This window comes from Pleurodeles waltl, chromosome 6 (assembly GCF_031143425.1).
Source record: "Pleurodeles waltl isolate 20211129_DDA chromosome 6, aPleWal1.hap1.20221129, whole genome shotgun sequence".
NCBI classification, from domain to species: domain Eukaryota; kingdom Metazoa; phylum Chordata; class Amphibia; order Caudata; family Salamandridae; genus Pleurodeles; species Pleurodeles waltl.
In genome coordinates, this window is record NC_090445.1 from 292547125 (window position 1) to 292569574 (window position 22450).

At 45.4% G+C, this 22450-nt stretch overlaps 1 protein-coding gene across 1 annotated transcript in view; it reads right to left on the reverse strand.

Moving 5' to 3' along the window:
* LOC138299647 (galactosylgalactosylxylosylprotein 3-beta-glucuronosyltransferase 1-like) overlaps positions 1–22450 on the reverse strand; it is a 225859-nt gene that overhangs the window by 153745 nt on the left and 49664 nt on the right. Inside the window, exon 3 of the mRNA XM_069238098.1 lies at positions 4765–5058. Coding sequence (XP_069094199.1) covers positions 4765–5058 — 294 coding nt within the window. The remainder of the gene's footprint in view (positions 1–4764; positions 5059–22450) is intronic.

The window sequence follows — 22450 nt, forward strand, 5'->3', positions numbered from 1 at the left end:
AAGTTCCTGTTACAGAGCCAATAGCAACAAGGCTAAATGATCAAGTCAACCTCTGTGCTGCACACAGAACCGATGGGCCCTATGCATGTTTTAGTAGGCAAATCATCTTCTCATCGTAAAAGCCGAACTCAGCATGTTCACCCGCAACAATCATGTGTGAAAACAAGGCGATTCAAAGCACCATGGCAGCCATCAGCATGAGCGCGAAGGAGACACACAAAAGGAAAAATGAAAAAAGTTAAACGGTTGACATAAGTGAGCCGATTCAAAGCGCCACAGCCCCCATGAGTGAGTGCGCAAAGGAGACACACAAAAGGAAAAATAAAAAGTAAAACAGTTTACATAAGCGAGACGATTTAAAGTGCCACAGCCGCTGTGAGCACGAAGGAGACACACAAAAGGAAAAATGAAGTGTAAAACAGTTTACATAAGCGAGCCGATTCAAAGCGCCACAGCCACCATGAGTGTGAGCAAGAAGGAGACACACAAAAGGAAAAAGAAGTTTGCCTGCAGTCAAACAAATCAGCAAATGAGCAATTATTCATGTAACAGGGTAGATCCCCACGGCAGTAACAAAACCGCCCTAAGGAGGGACAAAAGTAAAGCATTTACCAATGATAACCACAGATTTTTGAAAGGCAAGCCCACAAATGAGTGAAAGTGGTGGGCGTGAGGTGGGTGTGGTTAAAGGCCCACGTAGATACCAACACGTCAGAAAAGCAGCGCTTGCACGCTGCTATGCTCAACCTAAAAAGGGAGGTTTAGCAAAAGGGTTATTTTGCCAGATCAAGTTGGCAGTTTAAAACTTCACTACATGCTGCAATGGAAGGCCCTACACATGTTTTAGGGACTACTGTAGTGGATGGCACAATGAGTGCTTCAAGCTCACCAGTAGCAGTTAATTTACAGGCCCAGTATACATGTAACACCATATACAAGTGACTTATAAGGAAATTAAATATGCAGTCAGGTGCAGGCCAATTTTATCATATTTTAGGGATAGAACACAAATACCTTAGCAGTGGTAAGCAATGGTAGACTATACAGAGTCCTAATACCAACAAAAACAAATTCAGAAAATTGGAGAGGTGAATGCAAAATGTTTGAGGGAGGATCACACCAAGGATGTCAGGCCTAACTGGCATTTTCAGAATTTTGACTTAAAATCAGACTTTACCGTTAAAGATTTCAAATTACAATTCATTTGAGTCTAAACATGCCATTTTTACCTGCTCCCCACTATAGGTTAGCATGTATTAAATGTAATAAGGGAACCTAATGTTATCTTATGGGAGATATAGGCCTTACCTTAGGGAAAAATGAATTTAATTTTTCAATGTTTTTTCAATACCATATAACTGAAATCCACATATCCTACTTTTTAAATGCCACGTACCCTGCCCAATGGGCTATTTAGGGCCTACCTTAGGGGTGACTGGAATTAAGTGACTGTCCGGCTGCCGACATATTGCAGCACAGTGGAAGACCCTTTGCAAAGCTGGATTAGCCATCTTTATGTTGCTTATTGCTATATTGGGGTGTTAAACAGGTACTAATGTGATGCAACCAATGCCCATATAGTGTTACCAAGGTCAAAATGATGAAATAATGAAGTAATACTATTTAAAAATGTGCTGCATTATGCTGCATAATTTGCTTTTTCTTGCTGCATTATTTGCTCAATCCTGCCGCATACTTCCAGTGGCCCTGCTTATATGTATTAAAAAGAAAGGCTTAGGCCTGGCAAAAGGGATAGTTGAAAACACACATGAAACAAGGAAGCAGGTAAAGTTAAGAAGGGTTTTTAGTAACCACGAATCACGAGTAGATTGTAAAAATTGCCCTCACCCACTTAATAATGGCATGTGCCATCAAAGGGCGTGCTATAACACTCTGGTGCAGATCAACACGCAGATTGGATCAAGACTATGTTGACTGGGGTCACTACCCTGCCTGTTCAAGGGATCCATTCTGAAGCATAAGTTAATACTGCCTAAGTAGGTATTCACCCTTATTGTTTTATAGGCCTCCCCTTGGCAGGGTTAAACTTACTCAGTAGGGGTGAGCTTGGGAAATTACTGCCCTGTCCCACTCTCTGCTTTAATCAACATATTTTGACCCTGTTAATGCGCCTCTGGGGCATTATGTTTTCATCAGGATTGTAGAATCCTTAGCTCATTTTAGCTATCCCCACTCTTTGTTACCTACTCATTAGAGGTGGGCATGCAATGTATGAGCATACGTGCCCCTCCTTGTAACAACTCAGCACTTCCTGTGAAAAAGATGCATATCATTTTTAGGGCCTGATTTACATTTTGGTAGACAGGTTACTCCGTTACTATAGTGACAGTTATCCCACCCACTGAAATATCAATCCCATTATTTCCTATGGGATTTATATTTCGAAAGATGGGATATCCGTCACTATCATGATGGAGTAACCCATCTGCTGAAATCTAAATCAGGCCGCTAGCAAAAAAAAAATGGTTAGTTTGTCAGGTTGAGATGGCAGGTTAATCTGAACTACAAGCTGCAAAAAGTAAATTAAATGTACCAATAAGGTGTGAGCCAATATTACCATGTTTTGGGGAGAAAGCACAAGCATTTTAGCACTGGTTAGCAGTGGTAAAGTGCACTCATTCCTCAGGCCAGCAAAAAAAGATCAGCAAAAATGGAGGAATAAGGCAAAAGGTTTAGGAGAAGACTGCACCAAGGATGTTAGGTCTAACTATGCAGAATGATGATTTCTCTGGGTGTAGACCCAGACATAGGCCCTCAATTTTACTTTGGCAGTCAATTTGCCTGACCGCCAAAGCAAAACCCGCCACTAGACCGCCAGTTGTGGGGGTCTGCAGACCGCCATATTATGACTGCTGGTAGCCGTCCGCCATACTTGCAGTGAAAAGTCGCCTGCAGTCGTAGCGCCGGTCGGCAGGTGCATCGCCAGCACCACCCTGGCAGCAGGACTCCACCCACCGTATTACAAGCCGTAATACGGCTTGGTGGAGTCCTGCTGGTGTAGTGGTGCTTGCGATGCAAGACTACCAGGACCCATCCCCTCCTGGACGTCGTCCTCAACGGAGAAGGTAAGTGGGTGTCCAAAAGGAGGGGGGTGTCTGTGTGAGTTGGTGCCTGTGTGTGTGTGTCTGCGGAGGTTGGAGGATGGTGGTAAATGCGTGGGTGTATGCAAGTAAATGTGAATGTGTGTGTGCGCGTATGTGCGCCTGTATGGGGATATCTGTGTGGATGAATGCAAGTGATAGGGGGTGTGTGAGTGCATGTATTTGTATGCTGAATGGGTGTGCATGTGAATGCATGCGTGCATGAAGGGGTAGGAGGGTGTTTGTGAGTGAGTGGACAGGTGGGGGGATGTGTGCATGTGTGGGGACATGTGTGCTGGAAACAGGAATGGAGATTCCTGTCGCCGGGTGCGTGACCACCAGAGTTTTGCTCTATTTTTCTAAGTTGGTGTAGAGTTTTTATTGTGTTCTGTTTCACTTTATTACTCTTTGAACTGCTGCATAAATACTTTCACATTGCAGCTAAGTTAACCTTGTCTGCTTGTGCCAAGCTACCAGAGGGTTCAGCACAGGTTAAATTGGGAATGTTTGTGACTTCACCCTAACAAGAGAATTTTGGTTGCTGCTTGAGTAGGCTTTCATTCCCCCCTCCCTCTAACCAGTGAGGTAATTTGTTACAAGCCCTATCTAAGCTTTGTAAATAGCAGTAAATATTGCTTTCTTTTAATCACATTTAGACTGAACCTGCTTAAGCTTCTCTTATTGTTCCCTCAAGGATGGTTTTAGGTCAAAGATCTTAAACTGTGTAGGTGTGATGCGTTTTCTGAACAGGGTGCCCTCCATTTTATTATGTGTTGTGATTGTTATGCTGATTTATGGTGCAAATTTATTTTCCCTTTTCTCAGAGGTATGAATTATACCCACTTCAGGCCGACTTTGACCTTTTTACATATGTTAAGCACAGAATGTATTTGTTGTTATATTAGTAAATTTTACTTACCGGGCAAATGCACTTTCATAGCCTGTACTGACTAAAACAAAATTTATTATATTCATGACTGATTCACTTTCTAAGCACTTGCACTTTATGATGCAGGAATTTCGCGACAGCATTGGTTGTGTTTGGAGACTTGTTTGACATGTTCTTTTACAAATGTTTTTGTTTTAGATAAAACGTTAATTTCCAAAATAAACATTATGGTCATGATGATGATGATGATGATGATTGATAGTAAATATGATGTAAGACTAAATAGAAAAATAGCTGGGCTAGCAGAATATGGAGAAACCTTTAATATGGGCAGATGCTCAATGGGTTTGTAAAGTCTGAGGCTATGTTTTCTAGTATACCCCTTGTCACCAGGGACAGAAAACCCCATTTACTTTAATAAAACATTTTAATTGCAAACTTTAAGCAAATTGGTTGAATTGTATACAACTTTAATTGTGACTTCCAAAAAGCTTTGTGTTGTTTAAATGAAGGCCCGGGTTTACTGTTTCTTTGACACTCAGATTTTAAGTACAAGCTCACTCCAAAGTCAAGGTTGCTGGAAAAGCAACAATATTTCTTATCTTACCTTCGAATTTCTAAAGAGAAATAGGTGACTGAAATGCTTATTTTTTTCATTGAATTGCATTGAACTGACATCTTATTTTAGTACATCCAGCTATCACTCAAGATATGAAAGACGTTTATAAAGAAATTTAAAATTACACAGCCAGGCGACAATGGTTACTCTCTTACCTTAGTACAGTTGTCAGCTTTTGGTTCCAAGTCGTCTAAAGTGGCGAGATCCTGTAGTAAGCTAGATTCCTGGAAACCAACTTTGATACCCAAGTGAAAGCAAGCGTTTGGCTTTTCTAGGATCAGATTTAGATTGATAGCAAACCCCGCCATGTCTAAAGCAAAAGGCCTGTCTGGGGCATACTTTACTTTCCAGCCAGTAACTTTTCCAGAAGCATTCACATGGACGGACTGATAGGGCAAACCACCTGTGAGGCCCACAGGCCACACAGACACCTTCTTAGTGTATCTCATCTGAAAGGAGATAAAATCAGAGTCAATGCATGCAAGAAACATTCAGTTCATTGGGCAGTACTATTGTGACTGCCACTCTAGCTTTTCCTGCTGTATTTCTAGCTATCAGTGCCCCAGATGTCACACAGGCAGTGTGCACCCTGAATATCGCCACCAGAACATCGATGGGACACAATATAAATGACAAAACATCAAAAATAAAATATCAACAGTTAAGTAAGCCTAGATTTTATACACCTAATTCCACACATATCTACCCTGGAGAAGAATTAAAAAAGCCTTAGAAATTAACTAAAGGAGCAAAGGTTCTAGGGAAGTTATAGTTAGGTTCAGAGTTTACACACACAAACAATGGAAACGTAGCATTTATAGTTATACTTATATCAAGAAACTATAACTTGTGCCCCTTAATTCTATTTCCTAACTATAATATCCCTGTAATCTTATTTTTTTCAGTGAATCTCTAGGGTTTTAACATGAAGTAATATATAATTAGCATATATTAATCCAACCATCGCCATGCATGGGCTTTGGTCAGTTGTGGCGAGGGTGTTGGGCGCAGGGTCTGGCATACCCCCAAGCATGCTGCATACCCCACCCTGCATAGGCCTTCAGCCATGCGTGGCAGGAGGTGGCCACAGGGCCTGGTCAGTGGCCAGACCCTGCGGCCAGCCCACACATCTGCATGCAGCAAACTCCACACTGTAGGTCTGTGAGTGGGTATGTGAGTGACTGTATGGGTGTGTGACTAGATGTGAGTGGTTGTGTGGGTGCGTAAGTGGGTGTCTGAGTGCGTGTGAGTGGCTGTGTGAATGGTTTTGTGGGTCTGTAAGTGGGTTTGTGAGTGGCTGTATGGATGAGTGAGTGGGTGTATAAATGTATGAGCGGCTGAATGGGTATGTCAGTGGGTGCATGAATGGTTTTGTGGGTCTGTGAGTGGGTGCGAGAGTGGCTGTATGGGTGTGTAAATGGGTGTGTGAGTAGTTGAGTGGATGTGTAATTGGGTGTGTGAGTGGCTGTGTGGGTCTGTGACTGCGTTTGGTAGTGGTTTTGTGTGTCTGAGAGTTGTGTGTATGTGTGTGTGTGTGTGTATGTGTGCGTGTGAATGGGTGTGTGAGTGAGCATCTAAGTGGGTCTGTGAATGGATGTACTTTTTTAATTGCTGTGTGGATCTGCAGATCCATTGCGGATTCACAGAGGGGTGCCGCGCTCAGTGTCGCCAATCATGGCCAGCCAATCACACCATTGCTGCTGGTGCACGGATCCTCAGATCCACCATGGTGGATCCCTGTCTTTAGAAATATATATATCTTTTTTCTTTATTAACTCCAAAACTACCAAACATATTAACACCAACTTTTAAAAAGAGATCTTTCTAGACCAAGATCTAACTTTTTGCCAAATTTGGTATAATCCCATTAAGTGGTTGTAGTCGTAAAATCCCTATGAGAAATTACATGGGGAAAATGCATTTTGGGGTCCCTTCTTTTCTTGGCCCAGGCTTGACGAATCCCCCTGACACTTTCCAGACAGCAGTTGCATTGACTGGTACACTAGAGTGAAAAATTTTGTGAATGTTCGTCAAACAGCACCAAAGTTAGTAGCAAAACAAAAAATGCTTTTATGATGGAAAGTCGGTCCTAATTATAACTATCTACTGGCGAACATCAGTTAGTGCCTAATTCCCACAGACAAAGCATTTTTTGTATTGCTAATAACTTTGGTGCAGTTTGACGAATCTTCACAGAATTTCCTAAAGTAGTGGCCTGGTCACTTCAGCTACTGTCCGGAAAGTTTTGGGGTGATCGGTTAAACAGGGGCGAGAGTTGCATTTTCCCCATTCAATTTCCCATGGGGATTTTGAATACTACTGCAGCCTAAACACTACTGCAGCCTGAACCGAGGAATGGAATTAGACTAAATTTGTCAGAAAGCTAGCTCTTAGTCCAGAAAGAGCCCCTTTTGTGATTTGGTGTAAATTTGTTCAGTAATTTTGTGGATAAAAGAAATATAGATATCTAGGAATGCTAAAACTCTGCAGATCCAACAGACCTCATGCTGAAATTTGATTGGCTGCGAGCACTTCAACCAGTGAGTACTGGCAGCCATCTTGGGACTCGGGCTCAGCCGATTCCCAAGAAAAAAAGAAAAAAAACAGAAGGTGGCAGGGTAAGAATACCTAGGATCCTAGGCCTGGTGGTGGGGCCCCACAGTGACTCTGTCAGGGGCCAAAAACTGAGTTTTAAAAAGAAAAAATTGCCGCAAATTTGCAGCAGATCTACAAATCCACACAACAATTTAAAAAAACAAGCACAGTTTCCCGTGCTTAGCTTTTCTTTTTGCCCTCGGGGTGGGCCAGGTCCCAGGGGCTGTATACTTATATGAAGTGAAGGGAGAGTAGTATGGGTGGCCCCCCTCTCCAGGCCAATGTTGGCCCTGGGACCCCATCCCCCTGGACCTGACTAAGTTAGAAAATTGTGAGGGGGTGTGCCCCGCCCTCCGGGGCTGATTTTAGCTCCAGAGACTCCATCCCTGGGGCACAGCTGATAACATTAATGGAAAGGAGGCTGGGTGCCCCCCCTCCTGGGTCCTTTTTGGTTCTGGGACCACTATCTCCCCATTGCAAGTGTGTGCAGATTAAAAGGAGGTGGCCCCAATCCAGGATCCATTAACCCCTTCGCTGCCAGGCCTTTTCCCCCTCCTGTGCCAGGCCTTTTTTTGCCTATTTGGGGCAGTTCGCGCTTAGGCTCTCATAACTTTTTGTCCACATAAGCTAACTAAGCCAAATTTGCGTCCTTTTTTTCCAACATCCTAGGGATTCTAGAGGTACCCAGACTTTGTGGGTTCCCCTGAAGGAGGCCAAGAAATTGGCCAAAATACAGTGAAAATTTCGTTTTTTTCAAATAAATTGGAAAAAGTGGCTGCAGAAGAAGGCTTGTGGTTTTTCCCCTGAAAATGGCATCAACAAAGGGTTTGCGGTGCTAAACTCAGCAGCTTCCCAGCTTTCAGGAACAGGCAGACTTGAATCAGAAAACCCAATTTTTCAACACAATTTTGGCATTTTACTGGGGCATACCCCATTGTGCAATTTTTTGTGCTTTCAGCCTCCTTCCAGTCAGTGACAGGAATGGTCATGAAACCAATGCTGGATCCCAGAAACCTAAACATTTCTGAAAAGTAGACAAAATTCTGAATTCAGCAAGGGGTCATTTGTGTAGATCCTACAAGGGTTTCCTACAGAAAATAACAGCTGAAAAAGAAAAATATTGAAATTGAGGTGAAAAAAACATCAATTTTTCTCTACGTTTTACTCTGTAACTTTTCCCTGCAATGTCAGATTATCGAAAGCAATATACCGTTACGTCTGCTGGACTCCTCTGGTTGCGGGGATATATAGGGTTTGTAGGTTCATCAAGAACCCGAGGAACCCAGAGCCAATAAATGAGCTGCACCCTGCAGTGCGTTTTCATTCTATACCGGGTATACAGCAATTCATTTGCTGAAATATAAGGAGTAAAAAATTGCTATCAAGAAAACCTTTGCATTTCCAAAAAGGGCACAAGATAAGGTGTTGAGGAGCAGTGGTTATTTGCACATCTCTGAATGCCGGGGTGACCATAGTAGCACGTGAATTACAGGGAATTTCTCAAATAGATGTCTTTTTTACACACACTCCTATATTTGGAAGGAAAAAATGTAGAGAAAGACAAGGGGCAATAGTACTTGTTTTGCTAATCTATGTTCCCCCAAGTCTCCCGATAAAAATGGTACCTCACTTGTGTGGGTAGGCCTAGCGCCCGCGACAGGATATGCCCCAAAACACAACGTGGACATATCACAGAAAACAGAGCTGTTTTTAGCAAAGTGACTACCTGTAGATTTTGTCCTCTAGCTCAGCCGCCAACTAGGGAAACCTACCAAACGTGTGCATTTCTGAAAACTAGAGACCTAGGGGAATCCACGGAGGGGTGACTTGCGGGGCTCGGACCAGGTTCTGTTACCCAGAATCCTTTGCAAACCTCAAAATTTGGCTAAAAAAACACATGTTCCTCACATTTCTGTGGCAGAAAGTTCTGGAATCTGAGAGGAGCCACAAATTTCCTTCCACCCAGCGTTCCCCCACGTCTCCCGATAAAAATGATACCTCACTTGTGTGGGTAGGCCTAGCACCCGCGACAGGATATGCCCCAAAACACAACGTGGACACATCACAGAAAACAGAGCTGTTTTTAGCAAAGTGACTACCTGTAGATTTTGGCCTCTAGCTCAGCCGCCACCTAGGGAAACCTACCAAACCTGTGCATTTCTGAAAACTAGAGACCTAGGGGAATCCAAGGAGGGGTGACTTGTGTGGCTCGGACCAGGTTCTGTTACCCAGAATCCTTTGCAAACCTCAAAATTTGGCTAAAAAAACACATGTTCCTCACATTTCTGTGGCAGAAAGTTCTGGAATCTGAAAGGAGCCACAAATTTCCTTCCACCCAGCGTTCCCCCACGTCTCCCAATAAAAATGATACCTCACTTGTGTGGGTAGGCCTAGCGCCCGCGACAGGATATGCCCCAAAACACAACGTGGACATATCACAGAAAACAGAGCTGTTTTTAGCAAAGTGACTACCTGTAGATTTTGGCCTCTAGCTCAGCCGCCACCTAGGGAAACCTACCAAACCTGTGCATTTCTGAAAACTAGAGAACTAGGGGAATCCACGGAGGGGTGACTTGCGGGGCTCAGACCAGGTTCTGTTACCCAGAATCCTTTGCAAACCTCAAAATTTGGCTAAAAAAACACATGTTCCTCACATTTCTGTGGCAGAAAGTTCTGGAATCTGAGAGGAGCCACAAATTTCCTTCCACCCAGCGTTCCCCCACGTCTCCCAATAAAAATTATACCTCACTTGTGTGGGTAGGCCTAGCACCCGCGACAGGATATGCCCCAAAACACAACGTGGACACATCACAGAAAACAGAGCTGTTTTTAGCAAAGTGACTACCTGTAGATTTTGGCCTCTAGCTCAGCCGCCACCTAGGGAAACCTACCAAACCTGTGCATTTCTGAAAACTAGAGACCTAGGGGAATCCAAGGAGGGGTGACTTGTGTGGCTCGGACCAGGTTCTGTTACCCAGAATCCTTTGCAAACCTCAAAATTTGGCTAAAAAAACACATGTTCCTCACATTTCTGTGGCAGAAAGTTCTGGAATCTGAGAGGAGCCACAAATTTCCTTCCACCCAGCGTTCCCCCACGTCTCCCGATAAAAATGATACCTCACTTGTGTGGGTAGGCCTAGCGCCCGCGACAGGATATGCCCCAAAACACAACGTGGACACATCACAGAAAACAGAGCTGTTTTTAGCAAAGTGACTACCTGTAGATTTTGGCCTCTAGCTCAGCCGCCACCTAGGGAAACCTACCAAACCTGTGCATTTCTGAAAACTAGAGACCTAGGGGAATCCACGGAGGGGTGACTTGCGGGGCTCGGACCAGGTTCTGTTACCCAGAATCCTTTGCAAACCTCAAAATTTGGCTAAAAAAACACATGTTCCTCACATTTCTGTGGCAGAAAGTTCTGGAATCTGAGAGGAGCCACAAATTTCCTTCCACCCAGCGTTCCCCCACGTCTCCCGATAAAAATGATACCTCACTTGTGTGGGTAGGCCTAGCGCCCGCGACAGGATATGCCCCAAAACACAACGTGGACATATCACAGAAAACAGAGCTGTTTTTAGCAAAGTGACTACCTGTAGATTTTGGCCTCTAGCTCAGCCGCCACCTAGGGAAACCTACCAAACCTGTGCATTTCTGAAAACTAGAGACCTAGGGGAATCCAAGGAGGGGTGACTTGTGTGGCTCGGACCAGGTTCTGTTACCCAGAATCCTTTGCAAACCTCAAAATTTGGCTAAAAAAACACATGTTCCTCACATTTCTGTGGCAGAAAGTTCTGGAATCTGAGAGGAGCCACAAATTTCCTTCCACCCAGCGTTCCCCCACGTCTCCCGATAAAAATGATACCTCACTTGTGTGGGTAGGCCTAGCGCCCGCGACAGGATATGCCCCAAAACACAACGTGGACATATCACAGAAAACAGAGCTGTTTTTAGCAAAGTGACTACCTGTAGATTTTGGCCTCTAGCTCAGCCGGCACCTAGGGAAACCTACCAAACCTGTGCATTTCTGAAAACTAGAGACCTAGGGGAATCCAAGGAGGGGTGACTTGTGTGGCTCGGACCAGGTTCTGTTACCCAGAATCCTTTGCAAACCTCAAAATTTGGCTAAAAAAACACATGTTCCTCACATTTCTGTGGCAGAAAGTTCTGGAATCTGAGAGGAGCCACAAATTTCCTTCCACCCAGCGTTCCCCCACGTCTCCCGATAAAAATGATACCTCACTTGTGTGGGTAGGCCTAGCGCCCGCGACAGGATATGCCCCAAAACACAACGTGGACACATCACAGAAAACAGAGCTGTTTTTAGCAAAGTGACTACCTGTAGATTTTGGCCTCTAGCTCAGCCGGCACCTAGGGAAACCTACCAAACCTGTACATTTCTGAAAACTAGAGACCTAGGGGAATTCAAGGAGGGGTGACTTGCGGGGCTCGGACCAGGTTCTGTTACCCAGAATCCTTTGCAAACCTCAAAATGTGGCTAAAAAAAACACATGTTCCTCACATTTCTGTGGCAGAAAGTTCTGGAATCTGAGAGGAGCCACAAATTTCCTTCCACCCAGCGTTCCCCCAAGTCTCCCGATAAAAATGATACCTCACTTGCGTGGGTAGGACTAGCGCCCACGAAAGGAAAGGGCCCAAAACACAACGTGGACACATCACATTTTTTAAAAAAAAGCAGTGCCTACCTGTGGATTTTGGCCTGTAGCTCAGCCCGCACCTGGGGAAACCTAGCAAACCAGCGCATTTTTGAAAACTAGAAACCCAGGGGAATCCAAGATGGGGTAACTTGCGGGGCTCTGACCAGGTTATGTTACCCAGAATCCTTTGCAAACATCAAAATGTGGCCCAAAAAACACTTTTTCCTCTCATTTCGGTGACAGAAAGTTCTGGAATCTGAGAGGAGCCACAAATTTCCTTCCACCCAGCGTTCCCCTAAGTCTCTCGATAAAAATGGTGCCTCACTTCTGTGGGTAGGCCTAGCGCCCACGAAAGGAAATCGCCCAAAACACAACATGGACACAACATATTTTTTCACAGAAAACAGAGGTGTTTTTTGCAAGGTGCCTACCTGTGGAGTTTGGCCTGTAGCTCAGCTGGCCCCAGGGGGGGGGGGCAGAAATGGCCTAAAATAAATTTCTTCCCCCCAACCCCCACCCCCCCGGCAGCGACCCTTGCCTACGGGGTCGCTCCCCCTGCGTGACATTGGCACCAAAAAACAAATCCCAGGTGCCTAGTGGTTTCTGCCCCCTTGGGGGCAGATTGACCTAAAATCGGCCAATCTGCCCCCAAGGGGGGCAGAAATGGCCTAAATACAATTTGCCCCCCAGGGGAGCGACCCTTGCCTGATGGGTCGCACCCCATCTCGAAAAAAACAAACAAACAAAAAAAAAAACACAACAAAAAAATTTGCCCTGGTGCCCTGAGGGTTCTGCCCCCCCCCCTGGGGGCAGTTCAGCCTAATAATAGGCCGATCTGCCCCCAGGGGGGGCAGAAATGGCCTAAAATAAATTAGCCCCCACCCCTTCCCTGGAGCGACCCTTGCCTACGGGGTCGCTCCCCCTGCGTGACATTGGCGCCAAAAAACAAATCCCAGGTGCCTAGTGGTTTCTGCCCCCTTGGGGGCAGATTGACCTAAAATCGGCCAATCTGCCCCCAAGGGGGGCAGAAATGGCCTAAATACAAGTTGCCCCCCAGGGGAGCGACCCTTGCCTGATGGGTCGCTCCCCATCTCGAAAAAAACAAACAAACAAAAAAAAAACACCAAAAAAAAAATTGCCCTGAGGGTTCTGCCCCCCTCTGGGGGCAGTTCGGCCTGATAATAGGCCGATCTGCCCCTAGGGAGGGCAGAAATGGCCTAAAATAAATTTGACCCCCCAACCCCCCCCCCCCCGGGAGCGACCCTTGCATACGGGGTCGCTCCCTCTGCGTGACATTGGCGCCAAAAAACAAATCCCAGGTGCCTAGTGGTTTCTACCCCCTTGGGGGCAGATTGACCTAAATTCGGCCAATCTGCCCCCAAGGGGGGCAGAAATGGCCTAAATACAATTTGCCCCCCAGGGGAGCGACCCTTTCCTGATGGGTCGCTCCCCATCTCGAAAAAAAACAAACAAACAAAAAAAAAACACACAAAAAAAATGTGCCCTGGTGCCTAGAGGGTTCTGCCCCCCCTGGGGGCAGTTTGGCCTAATAATAGGCCAATCTGCCCCCAGGGGGGGCAGAAATGGCCTAAAATAAATTTGAACCCCCAACCCCCACCCCCCCCCCCCCGGGAGCGACCCTTGCCTACGGGGTCGTTCCCCCTGCGTGACATTGGCGACAAAAAACAAATCCCAGGTGCCTAGTGGTTTCTGCCCCCTTGGGGGCAGATTGACCTAAAATCGGCCAATCTGCCCCCAAGGGGGGCAGAAATGGCATAAATACAATTTGCCCCCCAGGGGAGCGACCCTTTCCTGATGGGTCGCTCCCCATCTCGAAAAAAAAAAAAAAAAAAAAAAAAAAACACACAAAAAAAATGTGCCCTGGTGCCTAGAGGGTTCTGCCCCCCCCTGGGGGCAGTTTGGCCTAATAATAGGCCGATCTGCCCCCAGGGGGGGCAGAAATGGCCTAAAATAAATTTGACCCCCCAACCCCCCACCCCCCCCCGGGAGCGACCCTTGCCTACGGGGTCGCTCCCCCTGCGTGACATTGGCGCCAAAAAACAAATCCCAGGTGCCTAGTGGTTTCTGCCCCCTTGGGGGCAGATTGACCTAAAATCGGCCAATCTGCCCCCAAGGGGGGCAGAAATGGCCTAAATACAATTTGCCCCCCCCCAACCCCCCTCCCCCCCCCGGGAGCGACCCTTGCCTACGGGGTCGCTCCCCCTGCGTGACATTGGCGCCAAAAAACAAATCCCCGGTGCCTAGTAGTTTCTGCCCCCTTGGGGGCAGATTGACCAAAAATCGGCCAATCTGCCCCCAGGGGGGCAGAAATGGTGTAAATACAATTTGCCCCCCCCCCAGGGGAGCGACCCTTGCCTGATGGGTCGCTCCCCATCTCTAAAAAAACAAACAAACAAAAAAAAAAACACAAAAAAAAAACTTGCCCTGGCGCCTATAGGTTTCTGCCCCCCCTGGGGGCAGATCGGCCTAATAATAGGCCGATCTGCCCCCAGGGGGGGCAGAAATGGCCTAAAATAAATTGCCCTCCCCCCCAGGGAGCGACCCTTGCCTAAGGGGTCGCTCCCTTTGCGTGAAATTCACGCAAAGAAAAAACTCCCTGGTGTCTAGTGGTTTCTACCCCCCTTGGGAGCAGATTGGCCTCATTAAAATAGGCCAATCTGCCCCCAAGGGGGGCAGAAATGGCCAAAATATAATTTTACCCCAAGGGGAGCGACCCTTGCCTAAGGGGTCGCTCCCCACCCAAAAAAATAAAATAACACATAAAAAAAAAAAAAAAAAAAAATGGTCCCTGGTGCCCTAGAGGTTTCTGCCCCCCCTGGGGGCAGATCGGCCTAATAGTAGGCCGATCTGCCCCCAGGGGGGGCAGAAAAGGCCTTCCAGAAAAAATGCCCCCCATGGGAGCGACCCTTGCCCAAGGGGTCGCTCCCTTTTGTCAATATCATAAAAAAAAAAAAAATCCCTGGTGTCTAGTGGGGTTTCAAAAGCCGGATTGCAAGCAATCCGGCTTTTGAAACCCTCGGAGAGACTTCAAAGGGAAGGAAATACTTTTCCTTCCCTTTGAAGCCCCTCCGGGCCTCCCCGGTGATTGAAAGAGAAATGCTTTTGCATTTCTTTTTCAATCCTTCCAGCGCGACGAGGGAGGCCCCTGTGACACATCAGCGCGCGCGCGCGCGCTGACGTCACAGGGGGGCGGGGGGGCCGGGGGGTGGAAGGGGAAGGTCTTCCCCTTCCATCCCCGCCTTGGGGGGGGAGGGGGGGTGCACGGGGGGCGCGCTAGCGCGCCCCCAAGTTCCCCTGTGCCATGGACGAGATGATCTCGTCCAAGGCACAGGGGAACTGTAGCCTTGGACGAGATCATCTCGTCCAAGGCACACAAGAGGTTAATGTCCCTGGGGACTGCCACCCACCATGGCTCCTGCTATGTCCTAAGGTAGTCTCCCTCCGGACATAGCCCTTTGCTCTTACTTGTGTGGGAGCTATATGACAGCTCCAACCAAGTGAGAGCAAGCAGTAAGTCCACTCCCAGTTGGCGGGAAGATTAAAAAAGCTCCAGCCCACTGGAAATAGGCTTTTTATCTGTTCCCTGCCCATTGTGAGATGAGCAAGGAAACAGATGAAACAATTGCTGTCACACAAAGGCAACAGCATTTTTTTTGCTGCTCCCTGAGTGCTGGAGCAATGTCGGCTCCCGCTGGAGGCCAGAGCTGGCTGAGACTGTGGGGGCATTGGAGCTCTCCTGTGATCTCCAACAACAAGAGGCCAATGCCTTGTGGGATGGGGTTCCGGGGACCAATATCAGCCCAAGGAAGGGGGTTGCGTGCCCCTACTGTAGTATGCAGCCAAGCCCCAGGGGATGGGGTCACCAGGACCAGTATTGGCCAAGGAAAGGGGGCTGTGTGACCCCATCCCCATTACTTAACTGGCAAGGTCCCAGGAGATGGGGTACCTGTGGCCAATATTGGCCTGGGAAGGGGAACTGCATGCCCCTCTCTTTTTACTATCTGGCCAGTCCACATGGGAATGGGTCCCCGGGCCATTTCTGGCCCAGGGAGGGGGGCTGCATGGCCCCTCCCTTTATCAAAAGAACAAACCCTCTGGCCATCTGTGCGCGGTGGAAGTTTAAATAATGTGTGGTCATTAAATATTACTTTACATTAAAAAAAACACTGAAATTCACAGAAAAAAGCCATAGGTCACAGTGACATTATAGTTAGGAAATAAAATGTAAAAACCTCAGAAATTCACTAAATAAAAACAAAGGGTACAGGGACGTCATAAGAAGGTTCACATTTTACACACACAAAATCATAGAAATTCAGCAGTTATAGTTACAGTTGGCTCAAGTAACTATGGGGCCAGATGTAGGTAGGTCCGAGATTGCGACTCGGAAATTGCGAGTCTGTCAGACTCGCAATTTCCGAATCGCAATCTTGGATGCAGAACGGTCTGCGACTCGCTATGGGGTCGCAAAGACCCACTTCATCAATATTAATGAGTTGGGTCGCATTTTGCGACCCCATAGCGAGTCCCTGCACTCACAGGGATGGTGGCCTGCTGAAGTTAGCAGACCTCCATGTCTGTGACTGCTTTTTAAATAAAGCAGTTTTTTTTTTTTTTCATTTTGCAGCCCGTTTTCCTTAAAGGAAAACAAGTTGGAAAATGTAAAAAATACCGAAACCATTTGGTTGTGGTTTTTCAGAGTAGGCAGTGGTCCATAGGACCACTGCCTGCTCTGAAAAAATATTTTTGTCGACATTCACAAAGGGGAAGGGGTCCCATGGGACCCCTTCCCTTTTGCGAATGAGTTACCACCAGTGACACTGGTGGTAACTGCGAGTTGCTTTGCGACCGCATTCGCGGTCACAAAGCAATTCTGAATTGCGATGCGAGTCGCAAATAGGAAGGGAACACCCCTTCCTATTTGTGAGTCGCATTCCCAATTGCAAGTCGGTACCGACTCGCAATTTGGGAATGAGCATCGCGTTAGGCTGTTTGCATGGCGCAAACTGCGATTTTCGCAGTTTGCACCATGCAAACAGCTACCTACATCTGGCCCCTAATCTCATACCCTAAGGTAACTATAACTCTTGCCTTTATCATGCACTGCTAATTAACCCCAGACTACAACACTCATAACATTTTATATGACATTATTGATAATATCTCAGCAACATTTGCTGTGTACTTATTGTTGAGAAAACTGTGCTGTTCTGTTTTTTGTCTAATCACAGTTTTGACTCATAAAGTAGCATAGAGGGTTAATGTTCCTGCTGCAAAGCACATTGTGTAACATGCAGATCACAGTTTTGTATTTAATGTAGATGGGTAAGTAAGCTGCTGTTTTTGACACTGAAATCTTTTTGTTACTTCCAATTCATAAATTGCAATCCTTCTGTAGCATAGTGATCTATTTACCATCATCGAGAAACTGCATGCAAACTGTAGGTTATAGGTTGAGATCCTTTATTTGTTTTTTTCTAAATCTATTGTTATTCTAGGTTTTCAAAGAAGGGCTCCTCTGGGAAATAATAAAGTCTTGTAGAGTAGTAGAGACAACTCCAATCACTGCATTACATTTTGAAACGTGAATTTGGGTGTCTCCTGATGGCTCACGCAACGTATAATATCTTCTAATGTTGAAAATACGTGTTTCGTACACCTTATAATACCCATTGTCTTAAGTAACATTTCCTGTACTTTGATTTACACATTGATTGCTCTAACACCCTCCACTGGGATCAGTTGCATGGTAAAAGAACTAAATAAAAAATAAATTAGTAGATGCAATTTAAACTATTGTTAATGTAACTACTCATGAGCACCAATAAATCTAGCATTCTTACAGTGAATGCACATCGATAAACCTGCCTCCAAGTTATAGTTTCTCTACAGTTCCTGTAAAGTGATAAGCTGTGTGTCATTGTTTACCTCCATTGCACTGGCATCAAGGTGATAGCCTCCAGAGTGATAAATGCACAAAAGAAGGGTTGATTGCCCTTCAAACGAGGCCTTTGTTTGTGCCTGGCTAGAAATTAAAATAAAGAGGGATGTACACATCATGCAGTGCTACTGAATTGTGTCCTGGTGTCTGGAAACGGCAACAGGACAAATTCAGAAAACTTTACTTGGGTCAGCCATATCCACCCCAGAACTTGCTATCTTTGAACCTGAATCTAGCATGATCCCCCTACGTTCCAGCACTGAAACAAACATAAAGCAGAAGATATACAATTATAATAAAAAAGGATGAAAACTAAAAATGAGTAGTTGTTCTGGTTTTTAAACTTGAGTGTAACCCTTCATTGTGTATTTAGGTATCCTTATCGAAGTCGCATAAAGGGTTTGAATTGATCAATAATAGCACAATGGTTGCGGTAAAATCAGTATCTAAAATATGTTGGGCTTGAGGGCAAGGACAAAGACAACAGTGAAGACTGTAGCCCTCATTCCATGCCAGTCGCTAATCCTGATTTTAGTATAAACTCCCAAATTTTGCACAAATTGTGCTGACAAACAGAGTAAATTATTGATTTGTGCACCCCTGAATGGGGAAAGTTCACACAATCAGCGATTATTATACTTTCCACAATCCAGACTGCATCTGCTTATTACGGCACCAAACCGAATTACAAGTGTATTCTGGCATTTTTAAGCTGTGGCTTTACATTAGGATGTACATGTGGACATTGTTCTAATCCTCTGTTGTTCCAGGGTATGGTGAGACCCTAACATTTGGGATTGCAAACTGCCCTGCGAGGTTGTATGTTATCCTATGATGACTGTATTTGGATATGCAATGGAGGTACCATGTGCATATCATAAATCTATCCCTGACAAATCATATGTATCCCTTACATATCATATTATACCTCTAGCTTATCAAAGCAGCAAATGTGTACTTACTATACCTGACATTTATCTACTGTAGTAATGCCTTTCTATATTTTTATAACCTTTCACTAATTGTTGATTTTTTCTGGGCTGTCATCAAATGATGTAATATCACTTTGGGTGATATCATCGCTAACTAAGGTCATGTGATGCCACTTCCTATGATGATATAGTGGGTGAAAGGGTGAATTATGTCAATTCTTCTACAAAGCATTATGTTAACCTGGCAGACTTACGTCATGGCCATCTGGGGCTGGGTCCTCCCTGTAACACCAGTCGAGATGGGCATAAGGAAACCATCTTCCTTATCAAGGACAATGAAATGGATATTGCTAGAATGAGCAATGAGAATCAAAAATGACCTTAAAATAGATGTCTACCTTTGTAACTAGATGGGCAACCTTTAATCTATTAAGTGTGGATGTTTACCAATGGCCTACCCCCGAGCTCAGTAGATTTTCTGCCCACCTGGGGGGTGGGTAGGTATATTCACTCCTCCGCTGCCCCTCTGGGAGTTTCAAACCACCAAAACTAACAAAAGGAGAGGGCAGCCTACCCTCGCATCAAGCTATTCTCTCCTCTAGAAGGGGCAATAGTGCCTTTCTGCACACCTCGGTGGATAGGAAGTTTGTCCCAATTGGCGAGGTTGCCCAAACTCCACCCTCCCAGGGGGTAGAAAGCCATCTATATCTTAGGGATTTTGCATGTGGGGCATAGAAAGGTGTGTGGGTGTTACACTCTGGCATTTCCCACGCTTCACCCCAAAAGTGTCTTTATGCCTCCCCCCTGTGCGTAGAAAGAACGTTTGTGCCAATTTGGAAGGTTATCTCAAATCTGCCCCCCACGCAGGAGTAGAAAGCCCACTACTACCCTCCTACTGCCACCCAGGGGCATTTGGCCCCAATTTGCCCCTGTGGGGGTCAGAAAGCCTACTAGACACGAGAGAATACGAAATGCCACCAAAACAAAAGAGGAGGGGACTACTTACCCTGGCATCCAGCCATTCTCTCATCCCAGAAGGGGCAATAATCTTTCTGCCCCCACCCTCATTGGCAGATAGGAAGCGTGTTCCAGTAAGGAATGTTGCCCCAGATCTCCTCTGGTGGTGGAAAGCTCAATAGACACCAGGCATTTTGCATTTGATGTCAAAGAATGTTGCCCAAGTGTCGCACTCTGACATTTGGCCATACTCCCACCACAAAGGGAACAAACCACTATTTTGGCATCTCCACAGGGCAGAGAGGGAGTTTGCCCCCAATTTGCCCTCAGGGGACAGAAAGGCCACTGGACGACTGGGCTATTTTTTTTCTTTTTATAAAACAATGAGTTGGAGCTGGGAAATCTACCAAACTAACACATTTCTGAAAACTAGACACCCTGGGTCATCCAGGATGGTATGTGCATAGACCCAGTGAGATTTTCTTACCCACAATGATCTAGAATAGGAAAGGACCCACAAAGTTCCTACTGCCAGCATTACCCCACTTGTTCCAATAGAAATTCTATCCTTTTTGTATGGGTGGGCCTAGTGTCCACAACAGGAAAAACTCTAAAACGTAATGTGGAAACATCAACATTTCCTGCAAAGCACTGTCCTGATTTAGCAATGGAGGTAGCTGCATTAACTAGGCTCCGACGCCACTCAGGGAAACCTACCCAACCCACACATTTCTGTAAACTAGATACCTGGAGAGTCCAGGGTAGCTTGCTCTGCATGGATCCCATGAGGTTTTCTTACCAACAAGGCCCTACAAACCTCACATTTTGCCTAAAATAATTATAATTTCTTGCATTTTTATGATGAAGGCTACTGAAATTAGGAGAGATCCAGAGAATTTCTACCACCCAGTATTCTCCCACTTTTCTTGATTAAAACGCTACCTAGGTTGTGTGGTTGGGCCTGATGACTACAACAGGAACTGATCAAACCAGGGTCAATGGAAGTCCCAAAGTGAAACTCCCAACAACCTTGGTTTGATCTGTTCCAGTCGCTGATACTAGACACAGCCACGCAAGTGGGCAGCATCTTTATTGGGAGAGGTGAGGGAAAATTGTGTGGTAGTAATTTTGTGGATTCCTCCTCATTCCAGAAGTTTCCATCACAAATATGAGGAAAATGTGGGATTTTAGCTAAAGGTTGAGGTTTGCAGGTCATTGTGTGGATAACCTTGTGGTATTAACACAACGCAGACCACCATAGAATCCCCTAGATTCCTCCTTGGCCCACGCAAGTGAGGTATATTTGTCATTGGAAGACATGTGGAAACACTGGTGGTATAGAATTTGTGGATCTCTACAGATTCTGGAACGTTCCTGCAAGGAAATGTGAGAAAAATTTGTGTTTTAGTCAATATTTGTGGTTTGAAAGGCTTCTAGGTAAGACAATTTGGTGAGAGTCATGCAAGTCACCCCAGCCTGGATTTTGCAGCTGTCTAGTTTTCAAAATTGTACGTTTGCTAGGTTCCTCTTGTTGCATCCTGAGCTAGGGCCCAAAATCCACAGTACCCATATTGTGAAAAAGGTTCTGTTTTCAGTGGAAAAATGTGATGTGCCTATCTTGTTCATTGGTCTGTTTCCTGTTGCGGGTACTAGACCAAACCACACAAGTGAGGTACCATTTTTATCAGGCTAAATGTGAAAACATAGAATAGTAGAACATTTGTTATTATCATTTGGACTTTCCTGTATTTGTGCCTTTCAAATATAAGTAAGTGTGTAAGAAAGAAGGCAGTTTGAAAAATGCCCTGTAAATCACATGCTAGTATGGGTGCCCACACATTCAGAGATGTACAGATAACCATTGCTCCTAAACTACACATCTGGTACCCTTTTCAGAAATACACAGTTTTCCCTGATACCCATTTTTCACTTTACATATTTCACCATATGAATTGGTCTATACTTAGTACCAAATGAAAAACTGTTGCACGGTGCAGCTCAGTTGTTGGCTCTGAGTACCTCAAGTTCTTGGAGACCCTACAAACCCTATATATTCCCACAATCAGAAGGGTCCAGCAGACGTATTGGTATATTTTTAGAGGCTGGGTATTGGTAGGGGTAAGTACATACCTACCACTAGCAATCCACCCCCAAAACAAGGTTGTGCCCAGTCAAGTTCATACAAAGTAGCCCCTGGCTCAACACCTGGTAGCTTGGCAACAGGCCGTCAGGCTTAAATCAGGAGACAGGTACGTAAATCTTCTAAATACAGCAATACAGTAAATAGGTCAGACAAAACACACAATACAAATCCCACACCACTTTATACAAATATTAAATAGTTTTATCTTTAAAATGACACCAAAACAACAACATTCCAATATAGGGAACCAGAGATATGATTTTTTTTAATATTAAAAGTAAGGCTAGAGCTTAGAAGCAAATAGTGCTTGAAGGGAAGGTTACCCTGGACCGGGACACAGTCAAGAGTTCAAGCTACCTGGAATGTAACACTTTTACACTTACTTCCAGAAGTGTTTCTTGATGCAGAATAGTGATCCACAACCCCAAGTTGCTCCTTGGGATGGTGACACTACAACTACCACAAAGTACCTGGCCAAATTCTTGCCAGTCCACTGGACACACTCCAGGCTGTGGACTTTTGTGAAAGTTTGAGGCAGGAAATTGATCTTCCACCCCAAAACAAGGTTCCAAAATCCCTGAGTTGCTCTTTGGGAC